Genomic DNA, 23,919 nt, shown 5'->3' on the forward strand with positions numbered 1-23,919 from the left:
AAATTAATTCCAATATAATAATTCAAAATACCTGCATGAAACAGAAAAGCGTGGTAATTATATTTTTAACCAATATACTTGTGAATGGCTCCAATTCTTTGACCTTTGTTTTTCTCAGAAGTTACTAGAATTGTTCAAGTGTAAAGAAAATTCTAGGATTAACTGGGAAAAAAAGGACTATGAATCATTAAGTTTACAACACACAGAATACAAACCAAGAAAGTAAATTTATTTAAATTACTAAAATAAGCTTCTAAAGTCATTTACAGATCACCTGCTACAATTATTTTTCCTGAAAGATATAAGTAACATTTATTTCTTTAAAATTATTTTGGTCAGTGAAACATTTAATAAAAACATTTGTTTCTCCATATAATATATGTGTATAAAATAAGCTTTTTCAAAAACTCTTGTTTTAGAATCATCTATAAATCAGATGGCCTGACTCCTGATAGTCAGGAGCAAGTTTCAATAAAGGGTATACATTTATGAATACTGGTTGTCCTAGTTGGAAGAAACCAGACCACACTCCACACTATCAGGCATGGGATCCTCAAAAGGTAAATGATAAAGCCAATGACTGCCTCTAGTATTCTAAAACCAGTATTTTCACTTGAAGGTTTGTAGACAATAAAAACAAAACAAAACAAGGTGGATCTGGAATCTTAAGATATTAAGAAAAACCAAGCAATCAATAAATGAGAAAGCTTAGTTACAGAAGCAAGGTGACACTTGAAATGCAACAGTAGTACAGGAATGCACAATAGTACATTTCAACATTCTTCACATATGGTAAAGTTCACTTTCTTTTTGGCTTGAGACACTCTTAATAAGATTTATCATGTGCACAGTAAATCTTTACATTTGTCATAAGAGCATCATTAAAGGACCTTAAAACTGCACGTAGAAAATCAAATCCTTCTTTGACAGTCCAGGAAAGCTGGTTAACCAATGGTTTACCAATTCTGGCAACTATATTTCTGAATTTAAAACGAAGGCTTTAGGATATGTCCAAAATAAAATGCTCTGAATTGACCACACCCTTCAGAGTCAAATGAACAAATATGTTAAACCTTATAATATACATGCTTCAAAATCCTTGGGAGGACCAAAAATTTCTTAAAGGAAAACAAGGACATGTGAAAAACAAATCCCAATAGAATTCACTGAGAATAGAGTTCATATGGCTATGCTCGAGTGACCTAAGTCTCAGTGGCTTATTTTAAATTTCATCTTGAAGACTTCTTCCCCCTTTCCTCCTCATTCCACAACTTCTCTTTTCCCTTGACTCCTTCTCCAGACCTCCAAAAACAAAGAAAAAAAATCCAAACACACACTCAGATGACCTTTCATTACTCTTGTTCCTGTAAGGGGAAGGTAAGGAATCCGCACCTAAATGATGTAAAAGAAAAAAAATGGGAAAACCCATGGCTGTATTTAGAAAGCTGTCTTACTAATAGCAAACTCTGTGAAAAATCTAACTTAAAAAATTGAGAGGATTCATAGGAAGGAGCCCAATACCCCCCAATCCTGGTCTGGTCATACCATAGCAATAATGACTCAAACCCCGAATATAAACAGATCCTCTATGGGACTGCATATGATTTACAGTCCTCAGAGACCATTAACACAGATCTCAGTGGAAACAGGGAAATGATTCTCTCAAGTAACAGATAATTAGGTTGAATAAATGATTTAGATATTCCATGTTTACATAAGAACTTCCTTTAAAAAAACAAACAGTTCTTTCAAAAAGAGCCCTGAATCCTATCTCTGGTTAGAAAGTCTGAAAAATTTTTAGAACTTGAGACATGATTTTTGTCCTTGTCACTCTTTATAAGCAGATGCCACTTTTCAGGGCATTTTCAGGCTGGACAGGCAGGACCAAGTGAGAAATACGGCTCCAGAGTCCACTTAATTTGTCTGGATCCATATGTTTGTAGGAGTTGGGTGTGTCAGAGTTGGTGAACTTGACTTTGAGAAAATCTCTCACTTTTTCCTCAATTTCCTTTAGGCCTAGACTGGTTCCCAGTGTGTCTTCCTCCAACAAGACAGTCAGGACTAAGGCTACATCTTTGAAGGCTGCATTTTCATGGTCACAATATTTATAGAAGATCAAAGTAGAGCCTGCAGGCAGTGACTCAAAGCGGTGTACCACAGCTGCATTCTGGCCATTCTTGAAGCCATTGCTCAGTTCCCAATCTACCTCTTGTTTGACAATATCACTGTCTTGAGTAGCTTTGCCCGCCCCATCAATCCGGATGGCACGGACACTACGGAAAGAAGAGTAGGCATCCGCAATTTGTTCGCTCAGACACCTAAGTGCTTCTTCAGCATCTCGAGCAGCAGTGAGCAGCAAGATGGCAGGCTGAGGCCGAGGTTGGGAGCTATTAAGATGTTTTTCAAGGAATGTAAGGCTCCTTCTCCACAGTTTCTCATCTTGACCTTGATACTTATTCATAAGTTGTCTCATCTGGTTCTGGAATTCTTGAACAGCAGTGGTTTCTACCTCAGGAGTAGGAGTGAACAAAAAACTCCCAAGAACAAAAGCAGCTATCAGAACAGCTAGCCACCACCACTTTATCTTGATAAAAGATGCACTTTTGGGTTGTCCAGTCACTTCTGCTCAGGAAAAAAAAAAAAAAATAAAACCAAACAAACAGATTCAAATACTATTTTCGTAGATTCAAGAACAAGTGATTTTTAAAATCAGTATCAATCTTCAGAAATATTAGATAAGAGAGGAAGGAATTTAAAGAGTGGAGCTGGTAATTTACTATCTTAAAGAAATGTTCTTCACATGTATTTAAGAGTGCTCGCTTCGGCAGCACATACACATGTATTTAAGAAAATTTCACATCCATAGGTTTTAGGTATATGTGTTTCTTCAATGTCAAGATGATAAAAAGCCTTAGAGGAAAAAGTAAAATTTAAATATATGAAATGTCAAAGCAAGTCAGAAATAATATATAATCTATAAAGCAAAACTATTATTACCACTGCTAGTATCTGGGAGGTAAACAATAAAAAGGTCAATAGATAAAATATTTATTTTTTATTTTATTTATTTATTCATGAGAGGCACAGAGAGAGAGAGAAAGAGAGAGAGAGAGAAACAGGCAGAGACACGGGCAGAGGGAGAAGCAGGATCCATGCAGGGAGCCCAACGCAGGACTCGCTCTTGGGTCTCCAGGATCAGGCCTGGGCCGAGGGCGGCACTAAACCGCTGGGCCACCACGGCTGCCCAATAAAATATTTTTTAATTTAGACATTCAGAATTCATACACAGCTTATTATCCAAGGTGGAGTGTTTCTGAAGTATACAGAGGGATTAAAAAAGGATGCACTCTAAGTGAACATCTTCCATATATTGTAATAGCTAGCTGTCCCTTTAGTTGCACTGATGTCCATTCTTCTGTGGAATGCAAGCTAACACTAGTAAAATCAAGCTCGCAACTCATCTCTAATTATTGGCAATAATGGTATCAATTTACATTTATCTAGTGCTTTTCAGTTTATAAGCACTTTCTCATGTACCACTTCATTTAGTAGGATAGCAACAATAATACTTTTATACTTTCTATTTTATTTGTACTATGGACCTTTTAAAAAAAAAAAGATTTAGAATTTTTTTTTATTTTTTAAAATATTTTATTCATGAGAGACACAGAGAGAGAGAGAGAGAGAGGCAGAGACACAGGCAGAGGGAGAAGCAGGCTCCATGCAGGGAGCTTGACATGGGACTGGATCCCAGGTCTCCAGGATCACGCCCCGGGCCGAAGGTGGCGCTAAACCGCTGAGCCACCGGGGCTGCCCTGTACTATGGACCTTTTAGAGGAATAGTTCTCAAAGTGTGATTGGTGGGTGCCTCAAGATCCTTCCAAGAAGGTCCTTGAAGTTAAAACTATTCTCATAACACTAAGATTTACTGACTTTTCCTATCATTTTCATTGAGTTGGATTGATGGTGCAAAGCCATGGTGGGAAAAGCAACTGATGCCTTAGAATCACAGGACAGTGCTAATGTAGTCTTTGTATTCACAGCCAAGAAGAATTTAAAGTTATCAGTGAAACTGCTTCATCAAGCAGTTAAAATTATTCATCTTATTAAAATTCAACCCTTGAGTACAAATCTCAAATGGAATATATGAAGAACTGGGAAATATACATAAAGCACTTCTGAAGCCTAGCAGAGTACAGTAGTTTTCTCAAGGAAAAGAATTTTGTGCAACTGAGTCAAGCTGAACTAGTACTTTTAACAAGTGACAAACTATGGTTAATCAGACTTGAGTATTTGGCAGACATTTTCTTGAAAATGAACAAAATGAGTGTCTGTTGTTTCTAGGAAAACTGACAATATTTTTTGTCAATTATGAAATTTATAATTTTTTTAAAAAACTTTAAAAATGATTTTATTTATTTATTCATGAGAGACACAGAGAGAGAGAGGCAGAGACACAGGCAGAGGGAGAAGCAGACTCTATGCAGGGAGCCCGATGCGGTACTCGATCCTGGGACCCCGGGATCACGACCTGAGCCAAAGGCACATTCAACCACTGAGCCACCCAGGTGCCCCTAAAATTCACAGTTTAAAGTAAAAATTAGGATTATGGAAATATTGTATCCGCCATTATAAGCTTGACAGCTCCCAAATCCTTAAAGACGTTTTGTTTTGAGATTGGTGGTGATATCAACAAATGTGATCTTTTATACTATATTACAAATGTGTAAACATTTGGAAGATCTACATAATTTAGTGAACCGGTATTTTCCAAATGAGCAGTGCATGATATTCCATTCAAAGTACAAGAAAGACCACTGAATTTTAATGTAACAAAACACAAAAAGTTCATTAATATAGTTTCAGATCTTACATTTTAAGTAACTTGTTGAATTTTGGACAGTATCAAAAGAGAATATCCAAAATTATCTTTAGACTGTTAAAAACTACATTATCTGTATAAAGCTAGAGTTTTACATATACCACAACCAAAACTATATACTGTAAAAGGATGAATACAGAAGCAGATATGAGAATCCAGCTCTGTTTTATTAAGCTAGACATTAAAGAGATTAGAAAATACAAGCAATTTATCACTATTCTTACTAAATTATTTAAAAGTAAATAGGTATTTTTACAATTTTTCAACTTTAATTTCTAGGTAAATATGGATAGGTATAGCCCATATATTTTTTTTTTTTTTAAAGCTCTTTAAGGTACTTACTAATTTTGCTAGTAGAAAGTGGTTTTGAGACCAAAGTGAGATTGACTGTGATGTTATTTTCTTCTTATTCACTCAGGATAATATATAGGCTTAGAGAATTACAGAAACTTGCTGCAAGGCTCTAACAGGAGGTTATGTTAAGTGGTCCAATCTAATCCAAATACAGGTCTGCGGACTCTCAAACCCATGGTAATCCTATTACATCATGTTATGTGCCATCTTTCTTTTGACTCAGCAAGGTTCGCCTGGTTATTAGTATTAGTAGTTCTGCTTATTAACTTACTTTTGGATTTACGGATAAATAAGTGAAGGGGAAAACCAGATATTGTTTCATATAGTTTGTCCTTAAAGAATTTCAATGCTAGTAAAATATGTACTTTTTCCTCTTAAGTGCTTACAATACAATTCTTCAGATAGCACTATTTTTGTTTGTTTGTTTTTTTGCTGTCAAAAAAATTAAAACAATTAAGAATGACCAATTTTAAAAACTCACTTAATAAAAACTGAACAAACTTACGTTGGCTGGAGGTTGACGGAGACCTGTTTCCAAGCTCTGATTTCTGAATGCTGTCATCTAATGATAGGAGTAATAAATACTATCAATTTCTGGTTCAGAATTTAAGTATTTCCAACAGAGGAAGAAAATACAAATTCCACCAAGAGAGTATAAGGCAGAAATTAGACAGAAACAGAAGAAAAAGCAGATCTAAGTGCCCATTAGACTGACAGCTCCTTGAGACTCAAGAGTTATTTCTGTCATAATTATTCACAGCATGCCATGGTGTCAAGAGTATAAAGGATACTCTTCATACATTTGTTTTATGAAAAAGCCTTAAAGTATTTGACTCAAATTATTTAATGGAAGTAGTGAAACTTATGGCACAAAGTTGAGACCAAAGAAAAGAAGTACAACTAAAAGAAAATAAAACATGTTATACCATCTGAAAAACTGCCATGTTTTGGACTCTTGCCTGGTGATGATGCTGCAAGAGGGGAAAAAAGGACAAAATATGGATTATGAGTTACCTGGATAAGTGGTTTTAAGGTAAATGCAATCTTAATCCTCACTATTCTCTACCTCAGACTGACTCAAACATTTACTCTGGTGCCTCTGATCATTTCAAATATCAGTAATATTTTAAAAATTATATTAAAAACTTTCACCATTTCAACAATCTGTTTTATTTAGGTTTGTGGTTAAACAACAGATTTCAAAAATAATTTTCTCATGACTCCATCAAATCTCCACTTCTATCATTGTTTTTAGCAAACAAAAACTATCCTCTTTCCTTTTCTCTTCCATCCTTCTTGACATGAGCATAGATTTTAACATAAAAGAGAGAAGTAATAGAAAGACATGGTTTTGGAAGGTGGAGAGGCTAAGTTACTGACTCATATGACCTATATTTAACAATACTGCCATCTATCATTTGCCTGGAGTTTTATAACTTACGTATATATAAATGACCTTCCTGCTGTTTACCAAGAGCTTTCATTTGAGAAATACTGGACTAAACTGGAGGTATAAAATTAGCACTGCTAAAATATAGAAATAGCCTTATTCTTGGTCATATGACAAAAAAACTTCAAATGAAACAAAAATGACATCAACCTTCACTCTAAAGGCATACTGTTTTACAATTACTTGTTTAGCCTAGGAAATTACATCATTTAGAAATTTCTAAGTAAAAAAAAAAAAAAAAAAAAAAAGGAACTTTTAAGTTAGGCCACCAAAGCTAACAACTCTAGTACTAAAACAAACAAATTCCATCAAGTGATGTTTTATCGTGAATACCTTACTCTATGGTTGCAAAGATCAAATGAAATAATATATATTATTATAATATAATAACATATAACTATAATAATATAAAATGATAATATTGCAATATATATTATTATACAGAAAGATCAAATGAGATAATTTTATGTAACACCTAACTACAATAGAACTATAATATATAGTATATTTATAATATTAGTTATATAATTATATAGCAAATATAATATTTACATAACCCAGAGGACAGTTTAAATTTTAAAGTTTAAAAAATTAAGAAAATAATCCCATTTACAGTAGTATCAAAAAGAATAAAATACTTAGTAATAAACTTAACCAAGGAGGTGAAAGACTTGTACACTGAAAACTATAAAACACTAAAAAAATTAAAGCTGACATAACTAAATGGAAAGATACTCATGTTCACAGATTGGAGAATTAATATTCTTATAATGCCTATGTACCCAAAGCAATCTAAAGATTCAATACAATATCGATGAAAATTCCAATGGTATTTTTTACAGAAATAGAAAACAATCTTAAAATTCGTAGGAAACACAAAAGACTCCAAATAGTCAAAGAAATTTTGAATAAGAAGAACAGAGATGGGGGGCATTACACTTTGACTTCAAAATACATTATAAAACTAGATTAATCAAAACAGTATCGTACTGGCATAAAAACAGACAGAGACCAACAGAAGAGAACAGAGTCCAGAAATAAATCCATGCAGATATGGTCAACTGATCTTCGACAAGGGTACCAAGAATAAACAATGGGGAAAGAACAGTCTCTTGAATTAATGCTGCTGGGAAAACTGGATATTCACAAGCAAAAGAATGAAACTGGACTCATATCATACACAAAAAGTCAACTCAAAATAGATTTAAGACTTAAACACACACACACACACACACACACACACACACACAAAGACTTAAACACAAGAACCAAAACTATGGGGGGTTGCCTGGGCAACTCAGTTGAAGGAGCATGTGACAATTGATCTTGGGATCATGAGTTCAAGACCCATACTCGGTGTGGAGATTGCTTAAATAAATAAAACTTAAAAAACAACAATAACAACAACAAAAAACAAAACCATAAAACTCTCAGAAAAAAACAGAGAAAAGGCTTCCTGACACTGGCCTTGGCAATGATTTCCTATATATGATACCAAAAACACAGGCAACAAAAGCAAAAACAGACCATGGGATTATAGCACACTTAAAAAATTGTTGAGCTAAATTAAAATCACACCTCACACCTGTTAGGATGGCTATTATCCAAAAAGCAAGAGGAAGGTATGTACAGAGGATGTGGAGAAAGGGAGCCCTTGTATACTGTAGGTAAGAATATAATTGTTACAGCCACTAAGGAAAAGTATATGAAAGCTCCTCAGAAACTGAAGAATGAAACTACCATATGATACAGCAATCCTACTTTTGAATATATAGCCAAAGGAAATGAAATCAGGATCTTGAAGAGATATCTGTATGCCCATGCTCACTGCAGTAATATTCACAATAGCCAAGACATGGAAGCAACCCAAATGTTCCCTGATGGATGAATGGATAAAGAAAATGTGGTATATACAGTTAATCCTTGAACAATATAGGTTTGAACTGTGCGGGTCCACTTATATATGGATTTTTAAAAATAAATACATTGGCAAATTTTTTTGAAGATTTGCAACAATTTGAAAAAACTCAAAAGTTGAATTACATAGCCTAGAAATATTTTAAGCCATTAAGAAAAAGCTAGGTATTTCATGAATGCATACAATATATGTAGATACTATTTTATCATTTGCTACCATAAAATACACACAAATTACAGAAAGTTAAAATTTATCAGAATTTACACACACCGATTGTATATGGTGCCATTCACAGCTGAAAGAAATGTAAACAAACATAAAGATGTGGTATTAAATAATAATTGCATAAAATTAATGGTACTGTATACTTTAATAAGGCCATAGTTTTTACAGAAAAAGCCATCAAACCTCAAACAATAAATTCCTGCTGGAGAAAACGGTGTCCAGATACATATGACCTCACAGGATTTACAACAGAGCCAATCAAGGAAATCATGAGAGAGCATGAATATGGCAAACCAGGGAGGGGGTGAGGGGTTTCAAGATATGGATCTTAGATTCAAATATGCTACAAAGCTATAGTAACCAAAACAGTATGGAACTGACACAAAAACAGACATATAGATCAATGGAACAGAATAAAGAGCTCAGAAATAAACTCATGATTATATAGTCAATCTTTGACAAAGGCAAGAACATGCAATGGGAAGAAGACAGTCTCTTCAACAAATAATGCTGGGAAAACCGGACAGCTCATGTCAAAGAATCAAACTGTACCACATTCTTACACCATACACAAAAATAAACTCAAAATCAATTAAGGACTTAAATGTAAGAGCTGAAACCATAAAATCCTAAAAAAGAGCACAAGTGGTAATGTCTCTGACATCAGCTGTAGCAACATTTTTTTTAGATCTGTTTATTGAGGCAAGGGAAACAAAAGCAAAAATAAATTATTGGGACTCCATCAAAATGAAAAGCTTTGGCACAGCAAAGGAAATAATCAAGAAAACTAAAAGACAACCTACAAAATAGAAAATATTTGCAGATGACATATTTGATAAAGGATTAATATCTAAAATATAGAAAGAACTTCTACAACTCAACACACACAAAAACAAATCATACAATTAAAAATCGGCAGAAGACATGAACCAGGTATTTCTACAAAGAAGACATACAGAGATGCAAACAGACACAAGAAAAGATGCTCAATATCACTCATCATTGGGAAAATGCAAATTAAAACCATAATGAGATATTACCTCATATCTGTCAGAATTTTGAAAATCAACAATAAAGAAACAATTATTGGCATAGATATAGAGAAAAATAATCTTGTTGTATGGTAGGAAACATTTGGTAGGAAACATGCAAACTGGTCCAGCCACTGTGGAAAACAATATGGAGGTTCCTCCAAAAATTAAAAATAGAACCACCCCATGATCTAGTAATTCCACTACTGGGCATTTACCCAAAGAATATGAAAATACAAATTTGAAAAGATACATGCACCCCTATATTCACTGCAGGATTATTTACAATAGGCAAGTTATAGAAGTAGTCTGTGTCCATTGATAGATGAATGGATAAAGAAGATGTGGTGTCTGTGTGTGTATGTATAAAAACGAATGAAATCTTGCCATGTGCACAACATGGATGAATCTAGAGGGTATAATGCTAAGTGAAATAAATCAGAGAAAGACCACTACCATATAACTTCACTCATATGTGGAACTTTTTTTTTTAAAGATTTTATTTATTTATTCATGAGAGACACACACAGAGAGAGAGACAGAGACAAAGGCAGAGGGAAAAGCAGGCTCCATGCAGCAAGCCCGACGTGGGACTTGACCCCGGTTCTCCAGATCATGCCCTGGGCTGAAGGTGGCGTTAAACTGCTGAGCCACCGGGGTTGCCCTCATATGTGGAATTTAACAAAGAAAGCAAACAAAAGAAAAAGGACAAAAAACAGACTCTTAAATATAGAGAACAAACTGATGGTTACCAGAGGGGAGATGGGTAGGAGGATGGGTGAAACAGGTGAAGGGGATTAAGAGTATTACTTACCTTGATAAGCTCTGAGTAACTGCTGAGTCACACTATACTGTACATGTGAAACTAATATAACACTGTATGCTAATTATACTGGAATTAAAAAAAATGATATGGATCTAAGAGAAACTCAAGAGCAAATAGACACACCAGAGGAATAAAGAGAAGATGACTTGATAGAGATGAGTGCTCCTGAACTGAGGAAGAAGACCTAGAAGAAGCAGTGCCAGAAAAAAAAGACTGACATTAGATAATCTGGCAGAAGGACTCCAATTATTTAAGACTGCCTTCAACTTCTTTTACAACATGGACCCTTTCATGACAGAGGCACTGAAACTAAAGGAAATGGTGGAAGACAGTTGGTACCATATAGACACATTTTTCAGAGACATGAGAAGGTAAAAAAAGTCAGACAGAAATCACATATTTTGGAACGTGCCTCCCCTTCCACATTTTCCATCTTTTCAGCCTCTGCCACCCTTAAGACAGCAAGACCAACCCATCCTCTTCTTCCTCAGCCTACTCAATACAAAGAAGACAAAGTTGAAGACCTTTATGACGATGCACTCCCACTTAATGAACAGTAAATAACCATCATGCTGTACAGTTAATGAACCATCTGTTGTATTAGTGTGAAAAATCTAATACTTGTATGGCAAGAATTGTAGGAGATGTTTTTGTGTTATCTTCTCTTCCAAGTATTCATTGTGTGCAAGACTTACATATAGAAGAGGATAGCCTATCCTTATATAGGCATATGAGTGATATTTAATATAAAATTAATAATGTCAGTTTTCTTACTGTTTCATTACTTTGCTTTTAAGGAAATAGGATACTGTATACCTTTCTCTTTAGTAACCAGAGAAACTGTCTATCAGCCTATCATTACAGGTAAATGTTTTTTAAAAAGAAACAACATTCCCAATACTGTGTCATGAATATGACTATAATACTGTATGCTTTGGAAGCTTTATAATGATCCATTTATTAGTGTATAGGTTAGGCTACTATGAAGCGATCAAATCAACTATCCTAGGCTACCATAAAACATGCTGCTTCTTCATTATCAATTCATGAATCATTATACCTGTAAATAAATAAATACTCCTTTTTCACATTATCAAGTTAATTATCAATTAACACTTTAATGTCAAGTGTTAATAATACATATAAAATCTACAATGTTTTGCATCATATAAGACAATAGAGTTGTAGGTCCTGACAGACAACTCATTTTGTGCAGAATCTAAAATAGTCAATTCATAGAAGCAGAGAGTAGAATGGTGGTTGAGGGAGAAGGGGAAAATGAGGAGGTATTAAAGGGTACAAAGTTTCAGTTATACAAGATGAAAAAGTCCTAGAAATCTACTATTAACTATAGGACCTATAGCTAACAACACTTTACTGTGTATTTACAAATACAGAACTTATGTTAAGTGCTCTTATCATACACACACACACACACACACACACACACTCAATCAATCAATCAATCAATAAATGGGTGGGAGGAAACTTTTGGAGGTGATACGTTTATGCCATTGATTGTGTTATGGTTTTTAAGATGCATACTGATCTCCAAAAACATCGAGTTGTATACTTTAAATGTATGCCAATCATACCTCAATAAAAGGACTAAAAAAGTTACTATATGAGCATGGCAAGTAGAGGAACCTACAGTGAAAGACCATATGAAAAATTATCTTAGAAAAAAAATCCATCAAGATAATGCTTATCTTGAATAGCTTACTCCTTGTTGCAAAGATCAAATGAGATAATATATGAAAATTCTGGTAAGTGTTCTTCTATGATGATTTTAATGATGAATAATAGCTCAATAAGTTATTATATAACATGTAATATAAAATTCACAGAATACAAACAAACTTAACAGGCTATAAATTGCTCAGGTGAGCATTCTCTAAGAGATAATTTCTATCCCTCTTATTAAAAATATTATTAGAAATAGTGACAAATTCCTTAAACAACACACACACACACACACACACACACACCACTTTTTAAAAGATAAAGCTCGAGGTTTTCTAGTCTGAAGAGTAACGGTAACAATTACTCTGTAAAAGTCAAGAGCGGATGGCATGAATCTTTCATAGTTGTTATCATTGATCATTACACAAAATATTGTGAACAATAATTAATACCAATGGTTATTCATTTGTTATTTAGACTTTAAAAACTGTGTTCAAATATATAATAAGCTAATTAGAATAACCTAAGTATAGGCAACTACCATCCCTACTTTAAAGGTAAGAAAATTGATTTTCACAAAGGTTAAGTGGCTTTACCAAGATTACTCAATTAGTAAGTAGAAGAGTTGGGACTGAAGTTCCTAACTCCAAACTCTTTTTCATGTCTCTGCACTACTGTTAGAGACAGGTTCCAAAACATGTATATTGAAGCATTGACTCAGAAGTCTGACCTCTCCACAGAAACTCTTCCCTATACTCATTGTTTCATCACCTGGAAAATAGGAAAAATAGACAGTTGTACCATCTTCCCCAAAAGGTTAGGACACAGGCAGAAACCCAAACTGGAATCTGTCTACCCGGGAACTGGTGCTAACATTGGGTGACAATAAGGACCTAAAATCCCAGATTTTTTTTTAAATTCCAGATTCTTGAACACTTAAATCTAAAACTGAATTTTTTCTCACCAAAGCAAACAGAAATGTAACTTTAACGAACTATGAAATTCAGAATGCCAAGCAAACAATTTTTTAGATGATTTTGGATTGAAAAGGAATCTAGGAGCACTGGGTGGCTCAGTGGTTGAGCCTTTGATCCCAGGGTCATGGGATCAAGTCCCACATCCGGCTCCTCAAAGGGAGCCTGCTTCTCCCTCGGCCTATGTCTCTGTCTCTCTGCCTCTCATGAATAAAATCAGAAAAGGAAGAAAAAGAAAGAAAGAAAGAAAGAAAAGAAAGAAAGAAGAAAGAAAGAAAGAAAGAAAGAAAGAAAGAAAGAAAGAAAGAAAGAAAGAAAGAAAGAAAGAAAGAAAGAAAGAAAAGAAAAGAAAAGAAAGACATCTATAAGGCTGTATGACAACACTGCAGTCTTCCACTTTTATTGAAAATATTTTTTCACTGTTTTTATCTTTTTAAAAGATTTATTTATTTATTTATTCATGATAGATATAGAGAGAGAAAGAGAGAGGCAGAGACACAGGAGGAGGGAGAAGCAGGCTCCATGCCGGGAGCCTGACGTGGGACTCGATCCCGGGACTCCAAGATCATGTCCTGGGCCGAAGGTGGTGCTAAACTGCTGATCTACCCAGGGATCCCCTCACTGTTTTTATCTTAGTCCTCATGTGGTTAAAGGTCTAATAAATTCTGTTATCTGCACCTTACTGTGCAAATTTCTGGTATGTAATTTCTATATAACTCTCAAAGTTCTCTCTATATGGTAGATGGCTATTAATCAATATACAGTTATTTAAGTCTTACTAAGTGCACTAAGACAAAATAGGGATGCAAACAGATATAGTACTAAGACTTAGCTATCAATTTACCTATTTCTACATTCCAATCAGATCTTTAATATAATTATTTTCCCTTCGCTTTGCATTTGCAGTGTCTTATCAGATGAAGTAAAAATGGTATAAACATTTTTTGGTAACAATGTATACTATACTTCACTTATCTGGAAGAAATTTATCTGTTATTAATTACCCAGAATATATAGTTAAGAACTAAGAAATAAAAAGTCTCTGAGCTTTTCATAGTGTATATACTTAAACTCATCCATTTTTGCTTCTGAGAGTATATTTCTCAGATCTACAAAGTAAGTTTTAATTTTTTTTTTTTTTTTGAGAAATGGAGGGAGGGAGAGAACAGTGCAGAGGTAGGGGGCAGAGAGATATAAAATCTTAAGCAGGTTCCACACCCAGCCCAGAGCCTGACTTGGGGCTCAATCTTACAACCCTGATATCATGACCTGAGTCAAAGTCAAGAGTCAGACACTTAATCAACTGAGCCACCCAGCTGGCTTTAATTTTTGATACTTTTTATAAATATAATCCTAGTAAGCTAAATAATTAATATTTGCCTTCCTAATTACAATAGGTTAGAAAGAGCAAAGTGTAAGAAGAAATGGTTTTCTGATAGCAAGGTACATACAACCATTAAGAATGACAGCCAACAATGAGAGACACCTAACTCTGGGAAACGAACAAGGGGTAGTGGAAAGGGAGGTGGGCGGGGGTTGGGGTGACGGGCACTGAGGGGGGCACTTGATGGGATGAGCACTGGGTGTTATGCTTATGTTGGCAAATTGAACAATAAATAAATAAATAAATAAATAAATAAATAAATAAATAAATAAATAAATAAATAAATAAGAATGACAGCCAACAATAAAGCGACAGAATGTTATTTCAGTTTTAGACAGCTGAAGAACTCACATGTGGGAAAAAACTTCACTGGTGGAAAAGAATGAATTGTGACCATCACTACTTTGCTGATGGAAAAATAAAGCTATAGAGATTTGTTTACCACAAAGTAATCTTGTCCTATTACAGTCTGTCATTTCCCACCCACCCCTTTTTTTTGTTAAGGTTTTATTTTTAAGTAATCTCTACATCCAACATGGAGTTTGAACTCACAACCCTGAGATCGAGTCACATGCTCTACTGACTAGTATCCTGGCTACTGGATACTAGCCAGGTATCCCCCTACAGTTAGTCACTTCTTGAGCAAGAGATATGTGATTGGGATTTTTATATTATCTAAAAGGGAATACCTAATGATCTTGATATTTATTGTGATTAGATGAGTAAAGAAGGGATAAAGGTTAAGGGTGACTTAGTTTTTTTTTTAAACAGAGTCAAAATTTATTGTGGACACAGCTACAGAAATTATGATAGATACTGAATTCAAAGCATGATTACTTCACCACATCTATCTATGATATTTCTTAAATTCTGTGACATTTAATCCACCCTAAACATGAATATACTATTTGTAGATTTCATACTTTATTACTTAATATAGTGGGCAAGCAGATTTGCTCTAAGTGGGTAAACAAGTCTGCTACAAATAAAAAATAGGTACTGTCAATAGAGTAGAATTTCATGATTATGTATGGACTGGACTGCTGCTAGACAGAACTGACAACTTGTGAAGTCTATACCCATCATTCACTGGCGTTCTTTTCTTTCTTTTTTTAAAGATTTATTTATTTATTTATGATAGAGAGAGAGGGGGGCGGGCAGACACAAGAGAGGGAGAAGCAGGCTCCATGCAGGGAGCCCGACGCGGGACTCGATCCCGGGACTCCAGGATCGCGCCCTGGGCCAAAGGCAGGCGCCAAACCGCTGAGCCACCCAGGGATCCCCATTCACTGGCTTTCTCACACCACTATTTACACTCTACAGTTAGACCATCTCCTGCTATTCCAAGCAGATGGAAATAAATAGTAATCATAGCTGTTCTTCATTAATGAAATCACAATCTAAATGCCTATCTCAAAAACTAAATATTTTTGTATGCTGAATAATAAAGAAAAACAGCAAATAAACTTTATATTACTTCAGTAACAGGTAGAGATTTATCAACTTACTTTGCGTCGTAGTTCTTATTCTTGTGGTTGGTTCAAACCATTCCTGAGTTTTTTTTGGATATGCTGAGCCTGAAGCCAATACATATAACATATATATATATATTTTTAATCTATAAGTACATATATCATATATCATTTCACAAACCTTGAAAATATATACCATACAAATTTACAAGGTAATTCTATCAGAAAGGCAAAACAAAGTTGGGGAAAACAACAAAAACAATAGGTTCAGAAGTAAAAGATGATGTTAAAGGATCACACCAGTAAAGGATGAGCCACTACTTACAGCAAAACAGGGAGCAAATAAAAATACAATCATCTAATAGACAAAACTATGTACAAGTCCTTTGTTCTGGTCTGAGAATGACTGAGTTCAATAATACTTGAACTTAATTTCAATATTATTTAAGAAGAAAAAAAACAATCATTTATTCTTCCAAATAAGTTACTTTAGGTAAAAGTCCTAAACACATTTCCATATCACAGAATAACTACACGTTTGGTACCAATGTGTGGTAGGACTAAAAGGCAAAAAGGGCAAAATAAACTTAAATCCTATTCAAATCTAAATTTGACAAAGTCAAAATTGCTTGACTGATAAAAGAACAACCAATCACTTACTTAGCACAGAAGTTTGCTTATCAAAAGTTTTGAAGTTTCGACCTACAAGAAAAAAACAGAGATAGGCTCATACAATACTTGGAAATAAGAACAGTGATGATACTGCACAGACATTTTACTTGTATACTATGGATACTATAAACCAAAAAAATCTCCACAAAAATCAGACCTTTCTTTCAGCAGTCCCAAACATATGCATATTCATTTTTTTCTCTTTTCTAAACTTCAAAGTATCCATCCAAGTATTGGATAATAAGTCAATTTTAGGATCAATTCCATCAAAATAATAGTTGTATGTACTGAATGCTTACCAGGTATGACGTATAATTTTACTTAATTCTCACACTTTATGTGATTGATACCATTATTCCTATTTTATAAATAAGGACACTGAAATTGATCACTTGCCTAAGATTACATATCTAGAGGTAGTAGGGATAAGATATAAACTCAGGGTGTCATATATGTTAATATATACTATGTAAGCAATATTGCGGACATTTCAAAGTTGTTATGAAAGATGCTACTTTTTCTTTTGAAATGGTATCTAAGGACAACTGTAAAAGGATACAATGGGATGATTAGAAATGAATTTCAAACAATTATAGCAAAGTAAATCAAATATGCCCTAAATTTATTTTTACCCATCGGTACAAGTGTCACTGTAAATTTTCAATTTTTCTTCTGTATACAAATGCAATATATGCTTGTTGTAAAAGAAATACAACATTTGGGGCAGCCTGGGTGGCTCAGCGGTTTAGCGCCGCCGTCAGCCCAGGGCGGGATCCTGGAGACCCGGGATCGAGTCCCACGTCGGGCTCCCTGCATGGAGCCTGCTTCTCCCTCTGCCTGTGTCTCTGCCTCTCTCTCTCTCTCTCTGTGTCTCATTAATAAATAAATAAAAATAAAAATCTTTAAAAAAAGAAAAGAAATTCAACATTCTAGAAATATATGACTTAAAAATTCATAAATATCTATTGAGTGCCTACTACATGCAGGAATACCATGGTAAATAAGACATAGGAATATTCTTTCAGATTTGTTCTCAGTCTCTATCAACAAAGTACTTTTTAAAAAAGTAGATACATGCTTCTTAAAATGTGTTTCTTTGTTTTTAAATAAGTACTTTTTTTAAAAAAAGATTTTATTTATTTGAGAGTGCATGTGTACCTGTGGCAGGGAAGGGCAGAAGGGGAAGGAGAGGGAAAAGAAAAGAACATCAAATAAACTCTGCTGAGTACAGAGCCCAACAGGGGTCTTGATCCCACAAACCTGAGATCATGACCTGAGCCAAAACCAAGATTAGACCCTTAACAGACTGAGCCACCCAGGTACCGCAAGAAATACTTTTTAAAAAAACACCTCTGACTTAGGGCTGTATCTTATAATCAAAGATATGTCATAGTTTAACTAGATGGTTTTTCTAGTGATACATAAAATAATGGCATCTTAGATTTGAGGACATATATCTTTTTTTAAATTTTAATTTATTTTTTATTGGTGTTCAATTTACCAACATACAGAATAACCCCCAGTGCCCGTCACCCATTCACTCCCACCCCCCTCCCTCCTCCCCTTCTACCACCCCTAGTTCATTTCCCAGAGTTAGCAGTCTTTACGTTCTGTCTCCCTTTCTGATATTTCCCACACATTTCTTCTCCCTTCCCTTATATTCCCTTTCACTATTATTTATATTCTCCAAATGAATGAGAACATATAATGTTTGTCCTTCTCCGACTGACTTACTTCACTGAGCAAGAAGTTTATTTAGAAATTGGTTAATATCTTCTGGTGGATATTTAAGCATGGTGTACATCTATACTTATTGCATACCCTTTTACTTGTCTTTTTATATCCAGTGTAAATGTAAGTCCTTGCAGAGATCCTACAGTTGGAAGCACTGTTGCTTTCTCTGAACTAAACACACAATAAAACTTTATTGGTTGAAAATCACAGTGAAATTAATATTTTAAAGTATTTGTGGTGAATAATTTTCAAAAGGCATATCTGTATTACTAATCCGAATTTCTTCATGTGACTCATTCCAGTTTATTATTGTAACTTTGATATTTGGATATGCGTCTGAACGTATGAACAAGGGCTAGATTGCGGATTGGGGACGTTTTTACCTTAAGTTCTGTCCTTTCCTTTCCTTTTCCTTTCCTTTTCTTTTCCTTTCTTTTTCCTTTCCCTTTCCTTTTCCTTTCATTTTCCTTTCCTTTTCCTTTCCCTTTCCTTTCCTTTCCCTTTCCTTTTCCTTTTCCTTTTCCTTTGAGAGAGAGTGGAAGAGAGCACAAGTAAGCAGACCAGTAGGCAGAGGGAGCGGGAGAAGCAGGCTGACCACTGAGCAGGGAGCCCAATGTGGGGCTCCTGGGATCACGACCTGAGCTGAAGACAGACACTTAACTGACTGAGCCACCAAAGCACCCCATACTTTTAAGTTTTCTTAAGAAAATCTTTTTCCTGCTGTAATATATTGTTTGCAATGAAGTAAAAGTAAATTATGCATGGAATTTGAGGTGGTTTTGAGATGATATGGTTTTAAATACTTTAACCATTTTAGAAAGAGAAAGATTTTGAAACCCTTCTTTGAGAACACACAAATAAAAAATCACTTCTCATTATGGGTTAATACACACGGTCCTTTCACCCCATTCTTCCTCCTTCGAAAGAATAGGAATACTGATAGTTAGCTAACATTTATTGAGTACTTGTAGTTTCCAGGCACTGATCGAAGTACTTTGCATTTGTATCTTATTTAATTCTTGTAATTTCTTGAGTTAGGCGCTCCAGTCATTCCCATTTTACAGAAAAGACAATTGAGGCCTAGAATTTAACTTTCTCAAATGTCCAAACATTAGTGGTGGAGAGGGATTTGAACTTAAGCAGTCTGATTCCAGAAACCTGTGCTTTTAACCACTCTACACAGTGCCTCCCAATAAGTTTCATATGATTTATTTAAGTTTGTAAATACCTTTCAAATTTCAAGCATAAATAAACTTAAAAAATTTTTTCAACTTGAATACCTTTAGGTAGGTATACTCTGTAGTTCATCTCAGTCCCATTATTATTGTCAGACATACTCTGCTGGCTTCCTGTCTTTCGTTTTACCTTTCCCTGAATTTCCTTCTAATTCTAAATAAATTATCCAGTGTTAAAAACAAACCAAATGTAAGACAGATCTATTATTACTACCTTACACATGTTCCTTTCCTTTTTTTTTTTTTTTTTTTGACCATCAGGTTTCTGCAACAACTTGTGATATATAATCTGTTGCCTCCACTTCCCCTCTATCCATTTCTTAGGTTCCCCATTTCTGTTAGTAGTTTCAGCATATCTCAGTTACTTTATGCTTGGAAGCATGACATTTCTTTTCCTTGCCCTTCATGTCCCCTATTCTTCCTTAGGTACCTGGGAAACTCCAAATTACATATCTGATGTAGAAGACCTTGAAGACCTTGAAGATCTAGCTCAAAAGCCATTTTCCTTGGCTAGCAGACTTTATTGTTTTCTATCCACACTCTGTTGAACTTTATATATATTATATTAGTATGTATGACATTGTATTTTAATTCTTTTTATTAATTCTTTATTAGGGATCCCTGGGTGGCGCAGCGGTTTGGCGCCTGCCTTTGGCCCAGGGCGTGATCCTGGAGACCCGGGATCGAATCCCACATCGGGCTCCCGGTGCATGGAGCCTGCTTCTCCCTCTGCCTATGTCTCTGCCTCTCTCTCTCTCTCTCTCTCTGTATGACTATCATAAATAAATAAAAATTAAAAAAAAAAAATTCTTTATTAGTCTCTTATCCCTGTTAGATCTTGAGAAACTAAAGAGTAAAGAATAAGTTTTAACTGGATTAAATTTTTGTCTGAAAGAAAATTTTGACTGAATTTTTGACTAAATTTTTGACTGAATTTTTGTCTCTCCTGTTCCTCTAGCATCAGCATAAGGCTTGGCACATAATTGGCGTTCTAAATACTTAAATTTAAAAATCTTGGATTTGGGGGCACCTGGATGGCTCAGTGGTTGAGCATCTGCCTTCGGCTCAGGTTGTGATCCCAGGATCCAGGATCAAGTCCCACATTGGGCTCCCTGTGGGGAGCTGCTTCTCCCTCTGCCTTTGTATCTGCCTCTCTCTGCGTATCTCTCATGAATAAATAAATAAACTCTTAAATAAATAAATAAAATTTAAAAAAATCTTGGATTTTTCTCAGCAGTATCTTTTATATTTATAACCTCCTTTGTGTTCCCATTACTACCAGCTTAGTTTGAGTCCTGATATTTCGTGGCATAGAATATATGCATTGGTTTTCCTTCATTCCATTTTCATAGCAGTCCCTCAATATGAAAGACTGTACAAAGTAACTTCCAACCAGACCTTGCATGACATGCTTTTCTGTTCTCTTATTACTCTGGTTACCTTCCTCCAGATGATTCTTTTGAATTTAATTGGTAGACCTCACATTTATCTATACTAGTTTGCAGCCTGTCTAAATAACTTTGAATCATAATTTGATAATTTTTTGGGTTAGCCATGCCTCCTAGCTTTCTGTCATCTGCAAATTTGATAAGCATATCTTTAGTCATCATCCAAAAATTATGGACAAGACCAAGGACAGAATTTCATGTTATTTTTCTTTCTTTTTTTTTTTAAATTTTTATTTATTTATGATAGTCACAGAGAGAGAGAGGCACAGAGACACAGGCAGAGGGAGAAGCAGGCTCCATGCATCCCCCGCCCTTCTCCCCTTCTACCACCCCTAGTTCGTTTCCCAGAGTTAGCAGTCTTTACGTTCTGTCTCCCTTTCTGATATTTCCCACACATTTCTTCTCCCTTCCCTTATATTCCCTTTCACTATTACTTATATTCCCCACATGAATGAGAACATATAATGTTTGTCCTTCTCCGACTGACTTACTTCACTCAGCATAATACCCTCCAGTTCCATCCACGTTGAAGCAAATGGTGGGTATTTGTCATTTCTAATAGCTGAGTAATATTCCATTGTATACATAAACTACATCTTCTTTATCCACTCATCTTTCGATGGACACCGAGGCTCCTTCCACAGTTTGGTTACTGTGGACATTGCTGCTATAAACATCGGGATGCAGGGATCCCAGCATTTCATTGCATCTGTATCTTTGGGGTAAATCCCCAACAGTGCAATTGCTGGGTCGTAGGGCAGGTCTATTTTTAACTCTTTGAGGAACCTCCACACAGTTTTCCAGAGTGGCTGCACCAGTTCACATTCCCACCAATAGTGTAAGAGGGTTCCCTTTTTTCCGCATCCTCTCCAACATTTGTGGTTTCCTGCCTTGTTAATTTGCCCCATTCTCACTGGTGTGAGGTGGTATCTCATTGTGGTTTTGATTTGTATTTCCCTGATGGCAAGTGATGCAGAGCATTTTCTCATGTGCGTGTTGGCCATGTCTCTGTCTTCCTCTGTGAGATTTCTGTTCATGTATTTTGCCTATTTCATGATTGGATTGTTGTTTCTTGGGTGTTGACTTCAACCTAGCTCTTTCTATACTCGATAGGTCTTCTAAGCACAACATCTCCAAAGAAACGAGAGCTTTAAATGATACACTGGACCAGATGGATTTCACAGATATCTACAGAACTTTACATCCAAACTCAACTGAATACACATTCTTCTCAAGTGCACATGGAACTTTCTCCAGAATAGACCACATACTGGGTCACAAATCAGGTCTGAACCGATACCAAAAGATTGGGATCGTCCCCTGCATATTCTCAGACCATAATGCCTTGAAATTAGAACTAAATCACAACAAGAAGTTTGGAAGGACCTCAAACACGTGGAGGTCAAGGACCATCCTGCTAAAAGATGAAAGGGTCAACCAGGAAATTAAGGAAGAATTAAAAAGATTCATGGAAACTAATGAGAATGAAGATAAAACCGTTCAAAATCTTTGGGATGCAGCAAAAGCAGTCCTAAGGGGGAAATACACCGCAATACAAGCATCCATCCAAAAACTGGAAAGAACTCAAATACAGAAGCTAACCTTACACATAAAGGAGCTAGAGAAAAAACAGCAAATAGATCCTACACCCAGAAGAAGAGAGTTAATAAAGATTCGAGCAGAACTCAACGAAATCGAGACCAGAAGAACTGTGGAACAGATCAACAGAACCAGGAGTTGGTTCTTTGAAAGAATTAATAAGATAGATAAACCATTAGCCAGCCTTATTAAAAAGAAGAGAGAGAAGACTCAAATTAATAAAATTATGAATGAGAAAGGAAAGATCACTACCAACACCAGGGAAATACAAACGATTTTAAAAACATATTATGAACAGCTATACGCCAATAAATTAGGCAATCTAGAAGAAATGGACGCATTCCTGGAAAGCCACAAACTACCAAAACTGGAACAGACTTAGAAATAGAGAAATAGACTACCTAAACAGGCCAATAACCAGGGAGGAAATTGAAGCAGTCATCAAAAACCTCCCAAGACACAAGAGTCCAGGGCCAGATGGCTTCCCAGGGGAATTCTATCAAACGTTTAAAGAAGAAACCATACCTATTCTTCTAAAGCTGTTCGGAAAGATAGAAAGAGATGGAGTACTTCCAAATTCGTTCTATGAGGCCAGCATCACCTTAATTCCAAAACCAGACAAAGACCCCACCAAAAAGGAGAATTACAGACCAATATCCCTGATGAACATGGATGCAAAAATTCTCAACAAGATACTGGCCAATAGGATCCAACAGTACATTAAGAAAATTATTCACCATGACCAAGTAGGATTTATCCCTGGGACACAAGGCTGGTTCAACACCCGTAAAACAATCAATGTGATTCATCATATCAGCAAGAGAAAAACCAAGAACCATATGATCCTCTCATTAGATGCAGAGAAAGCATTTGACAAAATACAGCATCCATTTCTGATCAAAACTCTTCAGAGTGTAGGGATAGAGGGAACATTCCTCAACATCTTAAAAGCCATCTACGAAAAGCCCACAGCAAATATCATTCTCAATGGGGAAGCACTGGGAGCCTTTCCCCTAAGATCAGGAACAAGAC

The 23,919-nt window shown here is 35.4% G+C and overlaps 1 protein-coding gene across 3 annotated transcripts in view; it reads right to left on the reverse strand.

Annotated features, from left to right (window-relative positions):
• Window positions 1-208: 208 nt before the first annotated feature.
• Window positions 209-23,919, reverse strand: part of TOR1AIP1 (torsin 1A interacting protein 1) — a 48,673-nt gene continuing 24,962 nt past the window's right edge. For all 3 annotated transcript variants that reach the window (XM_072831045.1, XM_072831044.1, XM_072831046.1), the window contains 5 exons: window positions 16,860-16,901; window positions 16,236-16,304; window positions 6,163-6,207; window positions 5,742-5,798; window positions 209-2,622 (listed from right to left, as the gene is read on the reverse strand). In XM_072831045.1, the coding sequence (XP_072687146.1) occupies window positions 1,835-2,622; window positions 5,742-5,798; window positions 6,163-6,207; window positions 16,236-16,304; window positions 16,860-16,901 (1,001 nt within the window). In that variant the 3' untranslated portion in view covers window positions 209-1,834. The remainder of the gene's footprint in view (window positions 2,623-5,741; window positions 5,799-6,162; window positions 6,208-16,235; window positions 16,305-16,859; window positions 16,902-23,919) is intronic.

Source organism: Canis lupus, chromosome 6 (assembly GCF_048164855.1).
Source record: "Canis lupus baileyi chromosome 6, mCanLup2.hap1, whole genome shotgun sequence".
NCBI classification, from domain to species: Eukaryota; Metazoa; Chordata; class Mammalia; order Carnivora; family Canidae; genus Canis; species Canis lupus.